The sequence below is a fragment of the Chelonia mydas genome, chromosome 1, assembly GCF_015237465.2.
Source record: "Chelonia mydas isolate rCheMyd1 chromosome 1, rCheMyd1.pri.v2, whole genome shotgun sequence".
Taxonomy (NCBI): Eukaryota; Metazoa; Chordata; order Testudines; family Cheloniidae; genus Chelonia; species Chelonia mydas.
The window spans coordinates 275,698,961-275,712,751 of record NC_057849.1 but is presented as its reverse complement, the minus strand read 5'-3'; the positions used below and the strand labels follow the sequence as shown (position 1 = coordinate 275,712,751).

Genomic DNA, 13,791 nt, shown 5'->3' with positions numbered 1-13,791 from the left:
TAGATAAATTTAGGAATTGCCACTTAAGTGGGGTCAAAACACTATCTGCTTTCACTTGTTTTTTCTCTTGACTTTTCATCAACAATTAATGATGGTTCTATGTAATGACTTAAATTGGTGGCTTCACATTTTATTAATATTTCAAATCGTTGCCTTTTTATCTGCCAAGAGCATCTTTACATTTGACTAGCATAGATCAACTAAAAGTGTGTATCTTTGTGTACTTGCATAAGTATCATAACTGTTAAAGAGAGCTATGCTTATATGTATTTTTGTGATGGTTAATTAAAAGAACATATCTGCACAAAGCCAAAGACTTTATTATCCGTCACATTTATTATTTCCACTGATTATTTCATTAGAGGAGTGCCCAGCCCAGTAGCACACATAAGCTGAAAAGAGAAGACATATATTCAAACAAATACTTTACTTGATATTTCATTAAGTACCTGATCCTGCCCTCTTTACTCAGGCAAAAGACCCACTAACTTCAGAGTGAATGAGGCATGTAGGATACTAGGATTGGGCATAGGGATTTGTCTATAAAACACATTGTCAAAAGGGAAGGAATATATAATATAGCCTGCCTTGTATTTCCTAAGCATTAGCACACAAATCCTGTAATCCCTGTTGTATGTGATGGACTCCTGTACCTGCTCAGAGCCCCAGTGGGGATTAGGGATGAAAATAACATTTTAAAAAAGTAAATGTTTAAACGACTAAAATTTTACTGGTTAAATGTTTAACTGTTAGGCTCTACTGCCACCCTGTGCACCCAGGGTCCCAGCTGCCAGCAGGCCCCCCGTGCCTGGGGTCCCAGCCGCCACCACACGCAGGGGGCTCTGCTGCTGCCGCGCGCAAAGCCCTGGGCATGGGGGCCACCAGCAACCAGGACCCCAGCCAGCAGCTGGGATGGGGTGGGGGGAAGGGGATCAGCAGCCAGGAGCTCGGGGGCATGGCAGCTGGGACCCATGGTGCAGGGCCGGCAGCAGGGTCCCGCAGCAGAGTTTAAATGTTAACCAGAATATCTTACCAATAAGACTGATGCTTATTGGTTAATCGGTTAACCGGTTAACATTTTACATCCCTATTGAGGATCAATAAGTTTCAGGATCCAGAACAATGTAACAAATGAGGAGTAGAATACATTATTGGTAGCCTAAATTCTGTTCAGATTCAGGATCTTCCAGCATAAACTCAAATACAGATGCTCCCCGACTTACGCAATCATTCCGTTCCGGAACGCCTTGCGTAACTCGAGTTTTGCATAAGTCGGAAATGTATTCCTGACCATTATGCAAAAAAAAAAACCAACAAAAAACCCCCCTCCTATTTCTAGCTTACGGAGCTTTTTCCGTAAGTGCGGATATGCATAAGTCGGGTCTTGCGTAAACCGGGGAGTGTCTGTAAACTAAAATTATGTCTAGGTATTATTATTGAATTGCTACAGTACCAACAGTGTGTTAGGTGTTTACAGACCAGGAGTAAGGCAAAATCCTTGCAGTAATAAGTGCTTGCTGTGAGCACTGTCCATCTTGTTTTGGCAATCGTATCCCTAACGTGCTCAACAAACATTTCCTTAACATGAACAAAGCCACTGAAGAACAATGTGGCATGACTAATCTTGTGTTCAAAAATTACACTTGACTGGGGATTTAAGATATCCCTTTCCAAGTCACAGAAGTGACTTACACCAAATTCCACCAAAACTCTGTGTGTTCGTCGAGTGTTACATATAGACACACATTTATGAAGGACTTCATATTTAAGGCCACATTGTGCCTGGATGCAAGTCTGATGCACAAGGACAAAGTTGAGAGAAGGAGCTGTTGCTCCTTTCTGGTCATTGTACAGTGGCCAGGCCCATTTACAACCCCTGAGGTATCAGGGATTGCTCTCTCCTAGAGGCCTCAGGGCAGAAGCCACCTCAACGAGGACAGGAAAGAGAGAGAAGGAAGCAGGACCATGATCCAGTGAAACTGGTGGACTGCAGATTGGAACACAGACTCCTCAGGCAGACCCAGTCCCTTTCAGAGTTCCCCTGGGGAAGTGGATCTCCATACCTACCCACAATTCAGGGCTGTGCCTAACAGATGCAGTTGAGTTCCTCATGTGCATTTAACTTTTTAAAATAGTAACATTATTTTGACATTTCTTATAAAAATCCAAGCTCCCATATTAAAGGTATAAATATAGGAGCCATAAGACTTTAGGAAGCATTACTAAACTATGTGCATAATTAAAGAAATTTGTTATCAATGCTGCATGAACACTTCAGTTGCATAGATCTGTAAAAAGCATACTCATTCATAATCCAAAATGCACTAAACCAAGCGGCTTACCCTAAATCCATCTCTTCAGAAAGACATCCAGTAAAAAAAAAATCAAACACAGTGACACAAAACAAATTATTTCAGTCTGTGACTATGTCTTTCTGTTCCAGTACTACATAATCAAATACAGACCAAGCCCTCTGATTTTTTTTATCTTAATGGAATGAGTGATTTTTATTTTTAATATATCATTATTTTGTATATCATCACCATAAAGGATATCCAGCTGCAAATTTGTGGCACTTAAAGTATTTTCATTGCTCTCAGATGCTACAATGACGGGTGCTATAAAATCTCTGAGATGGACAGATATATTTGATAGATATTAGGTGATACTCATGCCTGTGCAGAGGGACAGTACAATCACTCCAACCCTATTCTGAGGGCTTAAGTGAGATTTAAGTGATGCTGGGTCTCTGTAGTAGGGTCAAGCTCCTACCTTATGAATTAGACTTTGTATTAATTATATTATTTTCAGAACAAATATACATTATAGTAAGACTTACAGTCCAGAATAATGGCATGTTTCCAATTTCCATGAAAATTATATCAATGATATGTACTTACCACACACGGATGTGTGTGAGGTGGGGGGAACCAAACCCACTTAAGTAGGCTATCAAAAGAGAAGGATGAACAGAAAAATAACATAGAGAAGGATGTACACAGACCTATAAAAGAATGGTGTTCTATCTGGCTGGAATGGAGGTTTATTTTATAACTATCAACAGAACACTGCCATAGCTGCTTATATTAGAAGCTCTAATACTAATTTCCGATCTTTTCTTATTTCTCTTTATCTTATCTTAATCTTTATCTCTTCTAAATAGAGTGCTGTATAGGACAACTTTCCCAATGTGTTTTGGCACATCCATTTCATTTGAAAGTTATTTGTTTGAATTAACAGAGAATAAATGGAGTTCAGTTATGCAGTGTAGCTTAACAGCAAGAGGTCTTTCCAGTTTCCTAGCATAGATCTGAGAGCAGTAGAAATTAGGCTGTCAATAAGTTTAGGTTATTTTAAGGTTATGTTCACATATATTAATGCCTGAATGATTTTAAATTAAATCCATCCCAGACTGTTCCCCATTGACCTACTGCACAGCCAGCAGTTATGACCCTGGGTGAAGCTTCATAAACAACTGTGGTATCAGTTCTTTCTGTGCAAAGAATTCAGCAGTCTTTCCTTCAATCTGCAAGCACTTAAGGAAGTGTTCACCCCAAGGATGTGAATACTAACTATATGCAAATAAAAAAGTAATCAGGATATGGGGCGGAAGGATAGATGTAGACATCGGCTAGTGGGACCCACTCCCTGGAAATATATTTTCCATGACAATCTAGCTCTTAACCATGAGTCAGTTCAAAACAATTTAAATATCTAATTGACTAGAAATCAAGATGGTCTCTTGAAAAGCGATCTTTCCTAACTTGCCATTTGCTTGTCCTGTGCAAAACCCACAATGAAAAAAATCAGGGAACATGCTGGTGCAATGTTCTGAGTAAACAGTGGCCACAGCAGACTAAGTTCAGCTTCAGAGTGAAGAGTACAAATAACATTTCAAATAAGTTAAGCTTTTTGAAAAATAGTATTTTAAAATGTTCAGTAAAGTATAAAGGTTCAGATAAAGTGAAAGGTGAAAATCCATCTTCTATTATTGACAGATACAATGATGTCTGCCTATAAGTGAGGGACCCCATGTGCAGACTCATGAGCTTGGTACATGAGAAACATAGGAACTGAAATCTCAGACAATACAATGGCCCTGACAAGAAATATTTGAGAGAGAGAGTAATAAAATGCCCACATATTTTAGCTTAAAATGAAGGTTGTTTAAATTAATTTTCTCTCAATGCAATCAATAAACATTAACTTTCAGACCAATGTCTTTTTACATCTCTTGAAAGTTTCCCTGGGATGGAAAAACGGTTTCCATCCCACTTCTATGGCCAGTGAGGATGACTGATAGAATGACATAAGTGGTACTGAGTTGGGGATGTAAGGTTGGTTCAGTAGGGAGAGGGGAAGTGTTTAATCTGAGGGGCATATGGTTTGGGGGGCATAGGCTTCTTGGGTAACTGGTAGAGGAAGTATGGTGGGGCGAGTGACATGAGGATGCTGAGACATCTGGGTCTTGGAAAACCCATCCTCTGACAAGCAGGATTTCTCTATGTTGGGAAGTCCTTACATATGTTCTATGAGGATACTCTACCACAGGGAAACTCTGGTCTGTAACAGACAGGCCCAGACACTCAGGCTGGCCCCAGAGAAAGAAGATGGGGGTGGGAGAGTTCAGTCTGGTCCTCCCCCACCAGCAGACAATTGGAGAAAAAGAGGTGAATGCCACCCTAAAGACTCTAAGGATACATGAGAAGTCCTAAGTAGAAGTTTATTTGGAAGGTGCAATTGCCTTATGGGGATCCATGGGCATGGAGCTGGGGAGCCCATGCATTTTAGAGACAAGCCTTAGGGATCCCTAGCAAAGAGGGCTTTACTGGTGAGCTCAGTGGAAGTCTGGTGGAGGCATGGGGAGGGGGCATTGGGTGGATCTGCACTGTAGCAGGAGGCATGGTGGAGCAGGAAAAGAACCATGGAAGCAGCAGGTCTCTGGTAGAAGAGGTCATGGGAAAACAGGGTTCTTTTGGGAAGGCCTGGGTTTGAGGTGATCATGACAGGGAGTGGAGGCAGGTGGAGAGTAGGGCTCTGCAAGTAGGGGACGTTAGGTCATAGTGTCACAGGGCTGTAGCCGTGAGGCACTGGGGAGTAAGTCTGCTCCCCAACCCCACATCTCAGTAGCACATTCTTACAGTCCAGACTAAAGAAAGATTGCAGAATGATCAAACTTTAAAAGATTAAATTTTAACTGTTGCCCTTAGCCCCCTTCATGGTTATCTCCAAACAGTGCTACTCCCATGTTCTCTGTGTCTCCCAACCCTCAACCTCTGACTCTCTGTAAGTCACTACAGAATCACAGGGCTAGAAGGGACCGCCAGGGTTATCTAGTTTAACCCCATGCCAAGATTCATCATTTATTATATCTAAACCATCCAAGACAGATGGCTATCCAGTCTCTTTTTGAAAACCTCTAGTGAAGGAGCTTCTACAATTTCCCTAGACGGTTTGTTTCATTGTCCTACTGTTCTTACAATTAGGAAGTTATTCCTGAGATTTAATCTAAATCTGTGATGCTATAGTTTGAACCCATTGCCTCTTGTCCTGCCCTCTCTGGCAAAAGAGAACAATTTTTCTCCATCTTTTTTATGACAGGTTTTCAGGTATCTGAAGATAGCTATCATGTGCCCCCATAATTTCCTCTTTTCCAAACTAAACATATCCAGTTCCTTCAGCCTTTACTCATATGGCTTTCATTCCATCCCTTTGATCATCTTTGTTGCTCTCCTCTGGATCCTTTCCAGTTTCTTTACATCCTTTCTATACAGCGCTGACCAAAATTTGACACAGTACTCTAGCTGAGGCTTAACCAGCAGCAAATAGAGCGGTACTATCACCTCTTGTGACTTGCATGCTATGCTTCTGTTAATGCAATCCAAAACTGCATTTGCTATTTTTGCAAAAGCATTGCATTGTTGACTCATGTTGAGGTTGTGATCCACCACAACTCCCAGATCCTTCTCTGCAGTGATGCTGCCAAGCCAGTTATCCCCCATTCTGTATTTGTGCATTTGGTTTTTCTTCCCTAAGTTTAGCACCTTACATTTGTCTTTGTTGAATTTCATTTTGTTGTCTATAGCCCAGTTCTCCAATTTATCAAGATACCTTTGCATTTTAGGTCTATCCTCCAAAGTGTTTACCACTTCCCATAGCTTTGTGTCATCCGCAAATTTAATCAATATGCTCTCTGTTCCTACATCCAGGTAATTAATAAAGGTGTTAAATAACACTGGACCCAGAACAGATCCCTATGGACCCCACTTGAGACCTCCTTCTAATCTGACATCATTCCATTAATATTACTCTTTGTTTGCGGCTATTTAACAAACTATGTATCCACTTAAGGGTAGTTCTACTGAGTCCACATTTCTCCAGCCTACTTATGAGAATGTCATGTGGGACTCTGTCAAAAGCCTTGCAAATTCCAGGTATATTATGTCCACTGCATTCCGTTATGCATCACAGGCTTTTTCCCCTCCCAAATCTCTTGAACGCTTGTAACCCCGCCCCCAACTTCAGCCTCCCCTATAGCAGTGGCTCTCAACCTTTCCAGACTACTGTACCCCTTTCAGGAGTCTGATTTGTCTTGTGTACCCCCAAGTTTCACCTCATTTAAAAACTACTTGCTTACAAAATCAGACATAAAAATACAAAACTGTCACTGCACTCTATTATTGAAAAATAGCTTATGTTCTCATTTTCATATAATTATAAAATAAATCAACTGGAATATAAATATTTTACTTACATTTCAGTGTATAGTATATAGAGCAGTACAGTAACTCCTCACTTAAAGTCGTCCCAGTTAACGTTGTTTCGTTGTTACATTGCTGATCAATTAGGGAACATGCTTGTTTAAAGTTGTGCAATGCTCCCTTCTAACGTCGTTTGGCAGCCGCCTGCTTTTTCCACTGCTTGCAGGAAGAGCAGCCCATTGCAGCTAGCTGGTGGGGGCTTGGAACCAGGGTGGACCAGCAGCCCCACTATCAGCTCCCCACTCCCCTAAGTTCCCTGTGCAGCAGCCGCCCAGCAGGCTATCAATTGCCGGTAGTCCAGCTGTCCCTCCCCCCACTGCCATGTGCTGCTCCTGCCCTCTGCCTTGGAGCTGCTCCCAGGAGCCTCCTGCTTGCTGTGCGGAGGGGGCTAATGTCAGGGTGTCCCGTTCCCCCTTGCTCCTGCAGCCTGCTTACCCCATCTCCATAGAGCAGGGGACACACACGACAGGGCTCAGGATGGAGGGAGCTTCCTGGCAGCAGCTGTGGTCTCAGCTTGCTAATTAACTTAACAAGGCAGTGTACTTAAGAGTGGGTCAGCGTACTTAAAGGGGAAATGGGCATTTCTCTCTCTCTCTCTCTCTCTCTCTCTCTCTCACACACACACACACACACAGTGTGTATGTCGCTGTCTGCCATACTGTCTCCCCTCCCTCCATTCCTGCTGCCTTGTAGAGTGTGAGGCTACATTAACAATAAGTTAACCCTTGAGGGTTCAGCCAATTGCTAGTTCATCATTTAGCAGTAAGGCATTCCCTGGGAAATATCCCACCCTCTGACTTCACCACCTCAACCAAGCTTCACAATCATCATTGCTGTGTCCAGTATTAAATTATTTGTTTAAAACTTATACTGTGTGTGTGTGTGTGTGTGTGTGTGTGTGTGTATATAGTCTTTTGTCTGGCAAAAAAAAATTTCCCTGGAACCTAACCCCCCCCATTTACCTTAATTCTTATGCGGAAATTGGATTAGCTTAACATCGTTTCGCTTAAAGTCGCATTTTTCAGGAACATAACTAATGAGGCGTTACTGTATAAACAAGTCATTATCTGTATGATATTTTAGTTTGTATTGACATTGCTGGTGCTTGTTATGTAGCTTGTTGTAAAACTAGGCAAATATCTAGATGAGGTGACGTACCCCCTGGAAGACCTCTGAGTACTCCCCAGAGATAGACGTTGAGAACCACTGCTCTGTAGAAACCCACACAGCTGCACCTGTCCTAGTAGCTGAATCACATCACATTCCCACCCCAGGACATACGCTGTCTCCCTCCCAGCCCTGTACAGTCCTCAGATTAAAGGGAGATGTCTGTGAGATGAAACTGTGATTAAAATTTCCATTATATTGGAAAGTTGCTCTACATATTAGAGTCCTGCAGACACAGATGGTTGTGCAGGTAGAGAGAGACATGCTGACAGGAATTAAGGAAGTTAATTCTAATCAGGCTTCCAATCATGCACACAAAAATGACAGTTACCTTTAAATGTTGTTTTATTTTAACTTACATATTTCTCATTTATCTGTGATGGGGTTTGAAAAACAAAACTGCATATAAAGTTTGTTATGATGACACATTCCAGGACAGTAATGAAGGTTTTACATCTGTATATTATTCACATAGGGCTAGATTTCACCATTTAGACACTACCCAGAGGAGGGGGCAGTGCAGAGGCACACTGCCCCCATGGACCCCACCATGATAATTCCCTCACCACGATCACTTGAACTACTACATGCCTTCAAGGAATGCACTTTACTCTCCTTGCTGCACTGACTTCTCTGTGGGAGAGCATGGAGTCAGTGCAGGTCTATGGTATTTTCTAGAGTGGACTGTGTCTTGACCTTAGCAGGGCTGAGGCAGACTCAGGAGGAGCCCAGCTCTTTCTATTTTGATAAAAGCAAAGGGAGAGCTTCTCTTTCTTGATCTGAGAAATCCTGCTGCCCCAGAGATTCCCCTCTTCCCTGGCTGGTAAGGGGAGAACTCAAGTGAAAACACCTGGAGGCATTGGGCCTAGGTGAGATGTCTCTGGGGCTCTCAGCCTTCTCAACAACTGGAGCAGCAGCACCCCCTGAAAGGCGACTGCGTCCCACTGAAGAAGTTGCCTTCTTTTGGACATGAACACGTTGGATATATTTTTTTTCCTTGTTGCATGCAATCACCTTGTGCTGATGCAACTCTGCATCTCAACTACATTAACAGTGTGTCCTCTTAGGAGTCACTGGGATTGATGAATTCCTTCTCCTATTTTCATCTACTTTAGCCACCAGGTGAGAGGAGGGCATTTTGGCCCTCAACTTGCACCTCTGTGAAAGTGCCAGGCACACCCTGGCCCATATCTAGTGGAATCTTACTTATGACTATTGAGAGAGAGAGTGTTTAAAAAAAACATAGTTTCAATAATGAACAGAAATGCTATGGGATCATAATATTGAAATACTAATAATTCTCTTTGAAAAGCCATGCATTTTAATGGATTGCCATCTGTTCAACCCTTTACCGAGAAATAGATTTGTCCTGCTTAATGCAAACAATATTGGGATGAAACTACACATTACACAGTAGATTTCTAAGCACTTTGGACAAACACGTATTCTCCTTCTTTCTGCATGCCAGTACTTTATTTCAGTAATAAATTCATTTTGTTCTTTCTTTTGTCTGAATATCTTATTAAAACAACCCACCTAATGCACAGTAAAGTTGTGATGGGACCACAACAGCTGCTATGCCCTCAATTAGGTTCCAGCAAAGTAACCCTAGTGTCCTCTAAATTAAAATCTCAAACTGAGTTCATCAGGTTTCCTTTCCATTGAATTTACAGCAGGAAGCTCTGTGCCTTTTGTTTCGAGTCCATCTTAATCTTCTAGAAAGAGTATTTTTAAAACCAAGGCACTGGCCTAAATCATTCTCTACAAAGTAAAGGATTTACAAATTGCTCAGCGGCTCAGACACACAGGATGCAGATTAAAAAAAATTGTCCTAACACTTAAGAGTCCTATCCAGGGAGCTTGTTTGATCTCATAACGAAGAAAAAGCCAAACAAATAATAAATCAAGTTATTTTCCCCTCTGTAATAACCAAATATTTCTGGGGTACCTTATTAGGATTACAAATGTACTTTCAATGGTATCAGTTTAGAAATCGTTTCTTATTGTCGCCTAATCAGGTTGGGTGGGAGATCTAATTTTACAGCCTTGTGGCAGAAGTTTAAATTTAGCATAGTCTCAAGCTTTCTGCACCCCCTCTTTATCTCTTTTGTAATGGACTGTACAAAGAGAAGGATAAAAAGGTGCTGTTGTCACAGTCTCGAGGGTGGAAAAAAATTATCAGTGTTGTCGTCAATGCCAGGGGCAACTAGGCGTCTTCAGGAATATAGCTGTCTTCTATATGGAAGCAGTATTAATTATAGCAAATATGGCAAATTGCAGCTCCCTCCCATTCTCCTTTACCCCCCCAAATTCAGATTTTTCGCATGGCTGACTTTCCTTTGCTTATGTCTGAGCCCTTTTCTTAGAGGAGTTAGCTATGGGGAAAGTGAAGCTACCACAAAGCTAATAACTAGAAATGCATCTATATGCCAAGCAGCAACTCTGCCACTATACTTGAGATGCCAGTATAGGGACATACTCAAAATCAATGCACTAGAGATGCTAGTAGGGCAAGATGCTGTACCAGATAGCAAGTTAGCAGAGAAAAGCGAGTGCAGAAAAGATGCAAAGCAAGATCGTAGAGCTACATAGAGAGATTAATACACTACATAGAGAGTGCAATACACTAGCCAGCACTACCCTAGATTTGTAATATACAATCCCCTTCCCCCTGGTACTGTGGGGATCCACGCTCCGGCTATCTCCTCAGGATGCCAGCCCTACCCCAGCCTCCAAAACGCTTCTCCCCCTCGAAGAAAGTTTGGTCTCTTTGCTTTCCTCCCTCCCTCCCCTTTCACCTTACAGCCACCTGCAGTCCGAACTGCCATGGGGGGCAGCGTCCCCCCAAGTCCCGCAGCCTGCCCACTGCCCTGTTCTCCGGCAACAGGCTCCAAGCATGCAGGTGCAGCTTCAGCAGCCAGCGCAGGTATGGCCAGGGGGCTCCTGCGGCTTTGGGGGCCCCTCCCCAGGACCAGGGTGGGATACAGGCAGGGGCTACTCCGCGGCAGCCAGAAGCAGCAGGATGTGCCGGGGATGCGTCTCCAGGGGACACCAGCCTCTTCTCTGCAGCCTACTGTGGTGACTCCCCGCACCCAGGGGCGCCTGAAGTCCCTGCCTGAGCCGCTGCCCTGGAGCGGGCTAGGGGCGACAGCAGCTGCGCTTACCTCTGTCCAGTGTGAGCGGCTGGACCGCTGTCAGCGTCGCCATGTCTGCGGCTGCAGCCGGAGTGACGCTGGGCTCCAGGAGCGGCGTGCAGGGAGACGAGGCGGAGGAGGAGACAGGGAGGGCGCTGAGGAGGTGGGTGGCGCTGGGGAGGAGGCTCAGGCGGGGAAGGGACAGGGGCGAGCAGTTGGCCGGGGATGCTGCTCTGTGGCGCGGAGGAGCGCTAGCCACATGCAGGCAGGCGGGGCTAACTCCGCGCTGGCCGGGCGCCAGGGATGTGCGTGTGCCGCCGCTGGCTCCCCCGGGCGCCCTGCCTGTGGCTTCCAGATGCGCGCAGCGCCGCCTGGCGTGGGCCGCGTCCTCTGGCCGGCCTGGGGCTCTCCCGCGCGGGCCGGTGCCTGCGGGGAGCCCACCGGGACCTTCCCTAGCCTTATCATAGAATAGCAGGGTTGGAAGGGCCCTCAGGAGGTCATCTAGTCCAACCCGCTGCTCAAAGCAGGACCAGTCCCCAGGTTTTGCCCCAGATCCCTAAATGGCCCCCTCAAGGATTGAACTCACATGAGCAGGCCAATGCTCAAACCACTGAGCTATCATTGCACAGCCTGGGCATGGGGAGCCGGGCGGGAAACACCGACTTGCCGGAGATGTGGCAATGGCGGGGGAGGGGGAGCCAGGTTCCAGCCCCCGGGAGGGAAGAAACGCGAACTGCAGCCAGGGCTAGGGGGTGGGGGAGGCGGCAGCGGCTTCCAGCTGCTGCCCGAAATGTAGCCTTCCTCTTCTGCCACCCTCTGACGTCAGCAACGAAGTGTGTGTGTGTGTGTGGGGGGGGGGGGGGTGCTGTTAGGCAAGGACTCTGCAGCTGGTTGCCCTGCGTCTGTGGGGGGAGGCCAAGGGGTGGGGAGAGTGTGACTGGGTGTGAACTTGGTGTGTCTGCAAAAAGAAAAGGAGGACTTGTGGCACCTTAGAGACTAATCAGTTTATTTGAGCATAAGCTTTCGTGAGCTACAGCTCACTTCATCGGATGCGAATACAGACTAACAGGGCTTTTCTTTTTGCGAATACAGACTAACACGGCTGCTACTCTGAAACCGTTCGTGTGTCTGGTTTGTTTAAAAAAGCGGATCGTCCTACCCTCTGTCCCCCAGAGAAGGAGTAGATAGGTTGCTACAGAGGCAGGGAAGGGGTGTATTTTTTTTTAACGGGTACTTTTGTGGCTCCAGCACCATCCTTATCTATAAAATGGGGAACTAAGGCACAGAGAATAACATGGTGAAGGTCATATGGAGGTTGTTCACAAAGCCAGGAAAAAAGCAAGGTCTCCTGAGTCCTAGTCCAGTGCTCTACACACAAGCCTATCCTTAGTTTGGCTGCACAGGCATTTTCATTCTCAGTGGTCACTTTCAGCAAGTTATCCTTTTGCAGTTTTTACCCACTGGACTGAAGTTTGCCAGGTTAGATGTCAGTCCCGGAGTACACATTTTTGTAACCTTTGAATAAAAAGGGTTCAGCCATTCTAATCCAATATAAAAAATGTTTGGCAACTTTTTTTTTTTTAAATCACCTTTATGCCTCAGTGGCTTGAGGTAGATGTTGGCATTTGGCAGCGAGAGTGTCCCCAAGTCATAGATGTGCCTTTTGGTCATCTGAGGATGTTTGGTTGAGATTTGTGAAAGTTGGAAAGATTTGTAAAGAGGACCGTGCAGGCTCATGGATATTTCTATTGTGATCGCTTAATGGCTTCCTAACAGTTCTGTCCATGCATATACTGGGTAAACCAAAGGGAGTCCAGCCACCTTCCTTCGGAGGAGTGAAGGTGTATATGGGTGATGACAGAGAGCCAAAGTACTGCTGCAGCCTGACCTATGAAAGATGAGGTAGAGAAAGGTTTGCATGAAATGAGACAAGGCTCTTCTGTGCAATATGTGCATTTTGCTGTTTTCCGGTACATACTTAAACATAGTGGAATTTCTGTTCCTACATTTTCCCTTTAAAATATATAGGAAATGCTATACAAAAGAAATTGCATTACAACAAAGTTACAGTTGCAAAGTAAAGTGTTGTGAGCTCAAGCATGAAAAACTGAATCCACAATTAGAGCAATAAAGAAACTATTACTGGAATATTTTTACCACCATTTGGTGTGTTTTATAATTAGGTGAGTGTAGGAGAATAAATTTAAGACACATTTTCTCCTCAGAAAGATGAGTTAAAAACTAAAAGTCCTCTTCTGAGTAGTAAACACAGTAGTTAAATCAGTTTGGCTGTGTTGACAAGAAAATGTTTTAATTGGCTAAAATGCTGAAATTTAAAAATCAGTTACTGGCAGGCAGTCAATTATCTTAACCTAAATTAACATAAGGTTTTTTATTATGTAGACTGTATGTATTTGCATAGCAGCTGGATTGACATAAAGTGTAACATCTCCTTTTAAGCAGTCACATTATTATATATGGGATTCATAGTCTTAAATTGAAAAGAATGTACACATTTGGAGCTATAACAGCCTAATGTGACAACTCTCAAACTGTTATGACACTTTTAAAAAACCTATTATGGGAAGTATGTTTAAATAATATTAAAAGCACACTGCCAAGCTAATTAAGCAATCAAGTTGTTTTTCTTGTAGGTTTTCAGAATTCTTCAGACTCTTTTTTAAACTGACAAATTAAAAACAGACATTTTTTAAACAAAAAACAAATAT

At 43.8% G+C, this 13,791-nt stretch overlaps 1 protein-coding gene across 1 annotated transcript in view; it reads right to left on the bottom strand.

Annotated features, from left to right (window-relative positions):
• LIN7A (lin-7 homolog A, crumbs cell polarity complex component) overlaps positions 1 to 12,733 on the bottom strand; it is a 75,913-nt gene extending 63,180 nt beyond the window's left edge. Inside the window, exons 1-2 of the mRNA XM_007059030.4 lie at positions 12,652 to 12,733; positions 11,093 to 11,488 (exon numbers count right to left, since the gene is read on the bottom strand). Of these exons, the coding sequence (XP_007059092.3) occupies positions 11,093 to 11,488; positions 12,652 to 12,733 (478 nt within the window). The remainder of the gene's footprint in view (positions 1 to 11,092; positions 11,489 to 12,651) is intronic.
• Positions 12,734 to 13,791: the final 1,058 nt, after the last annotated feature.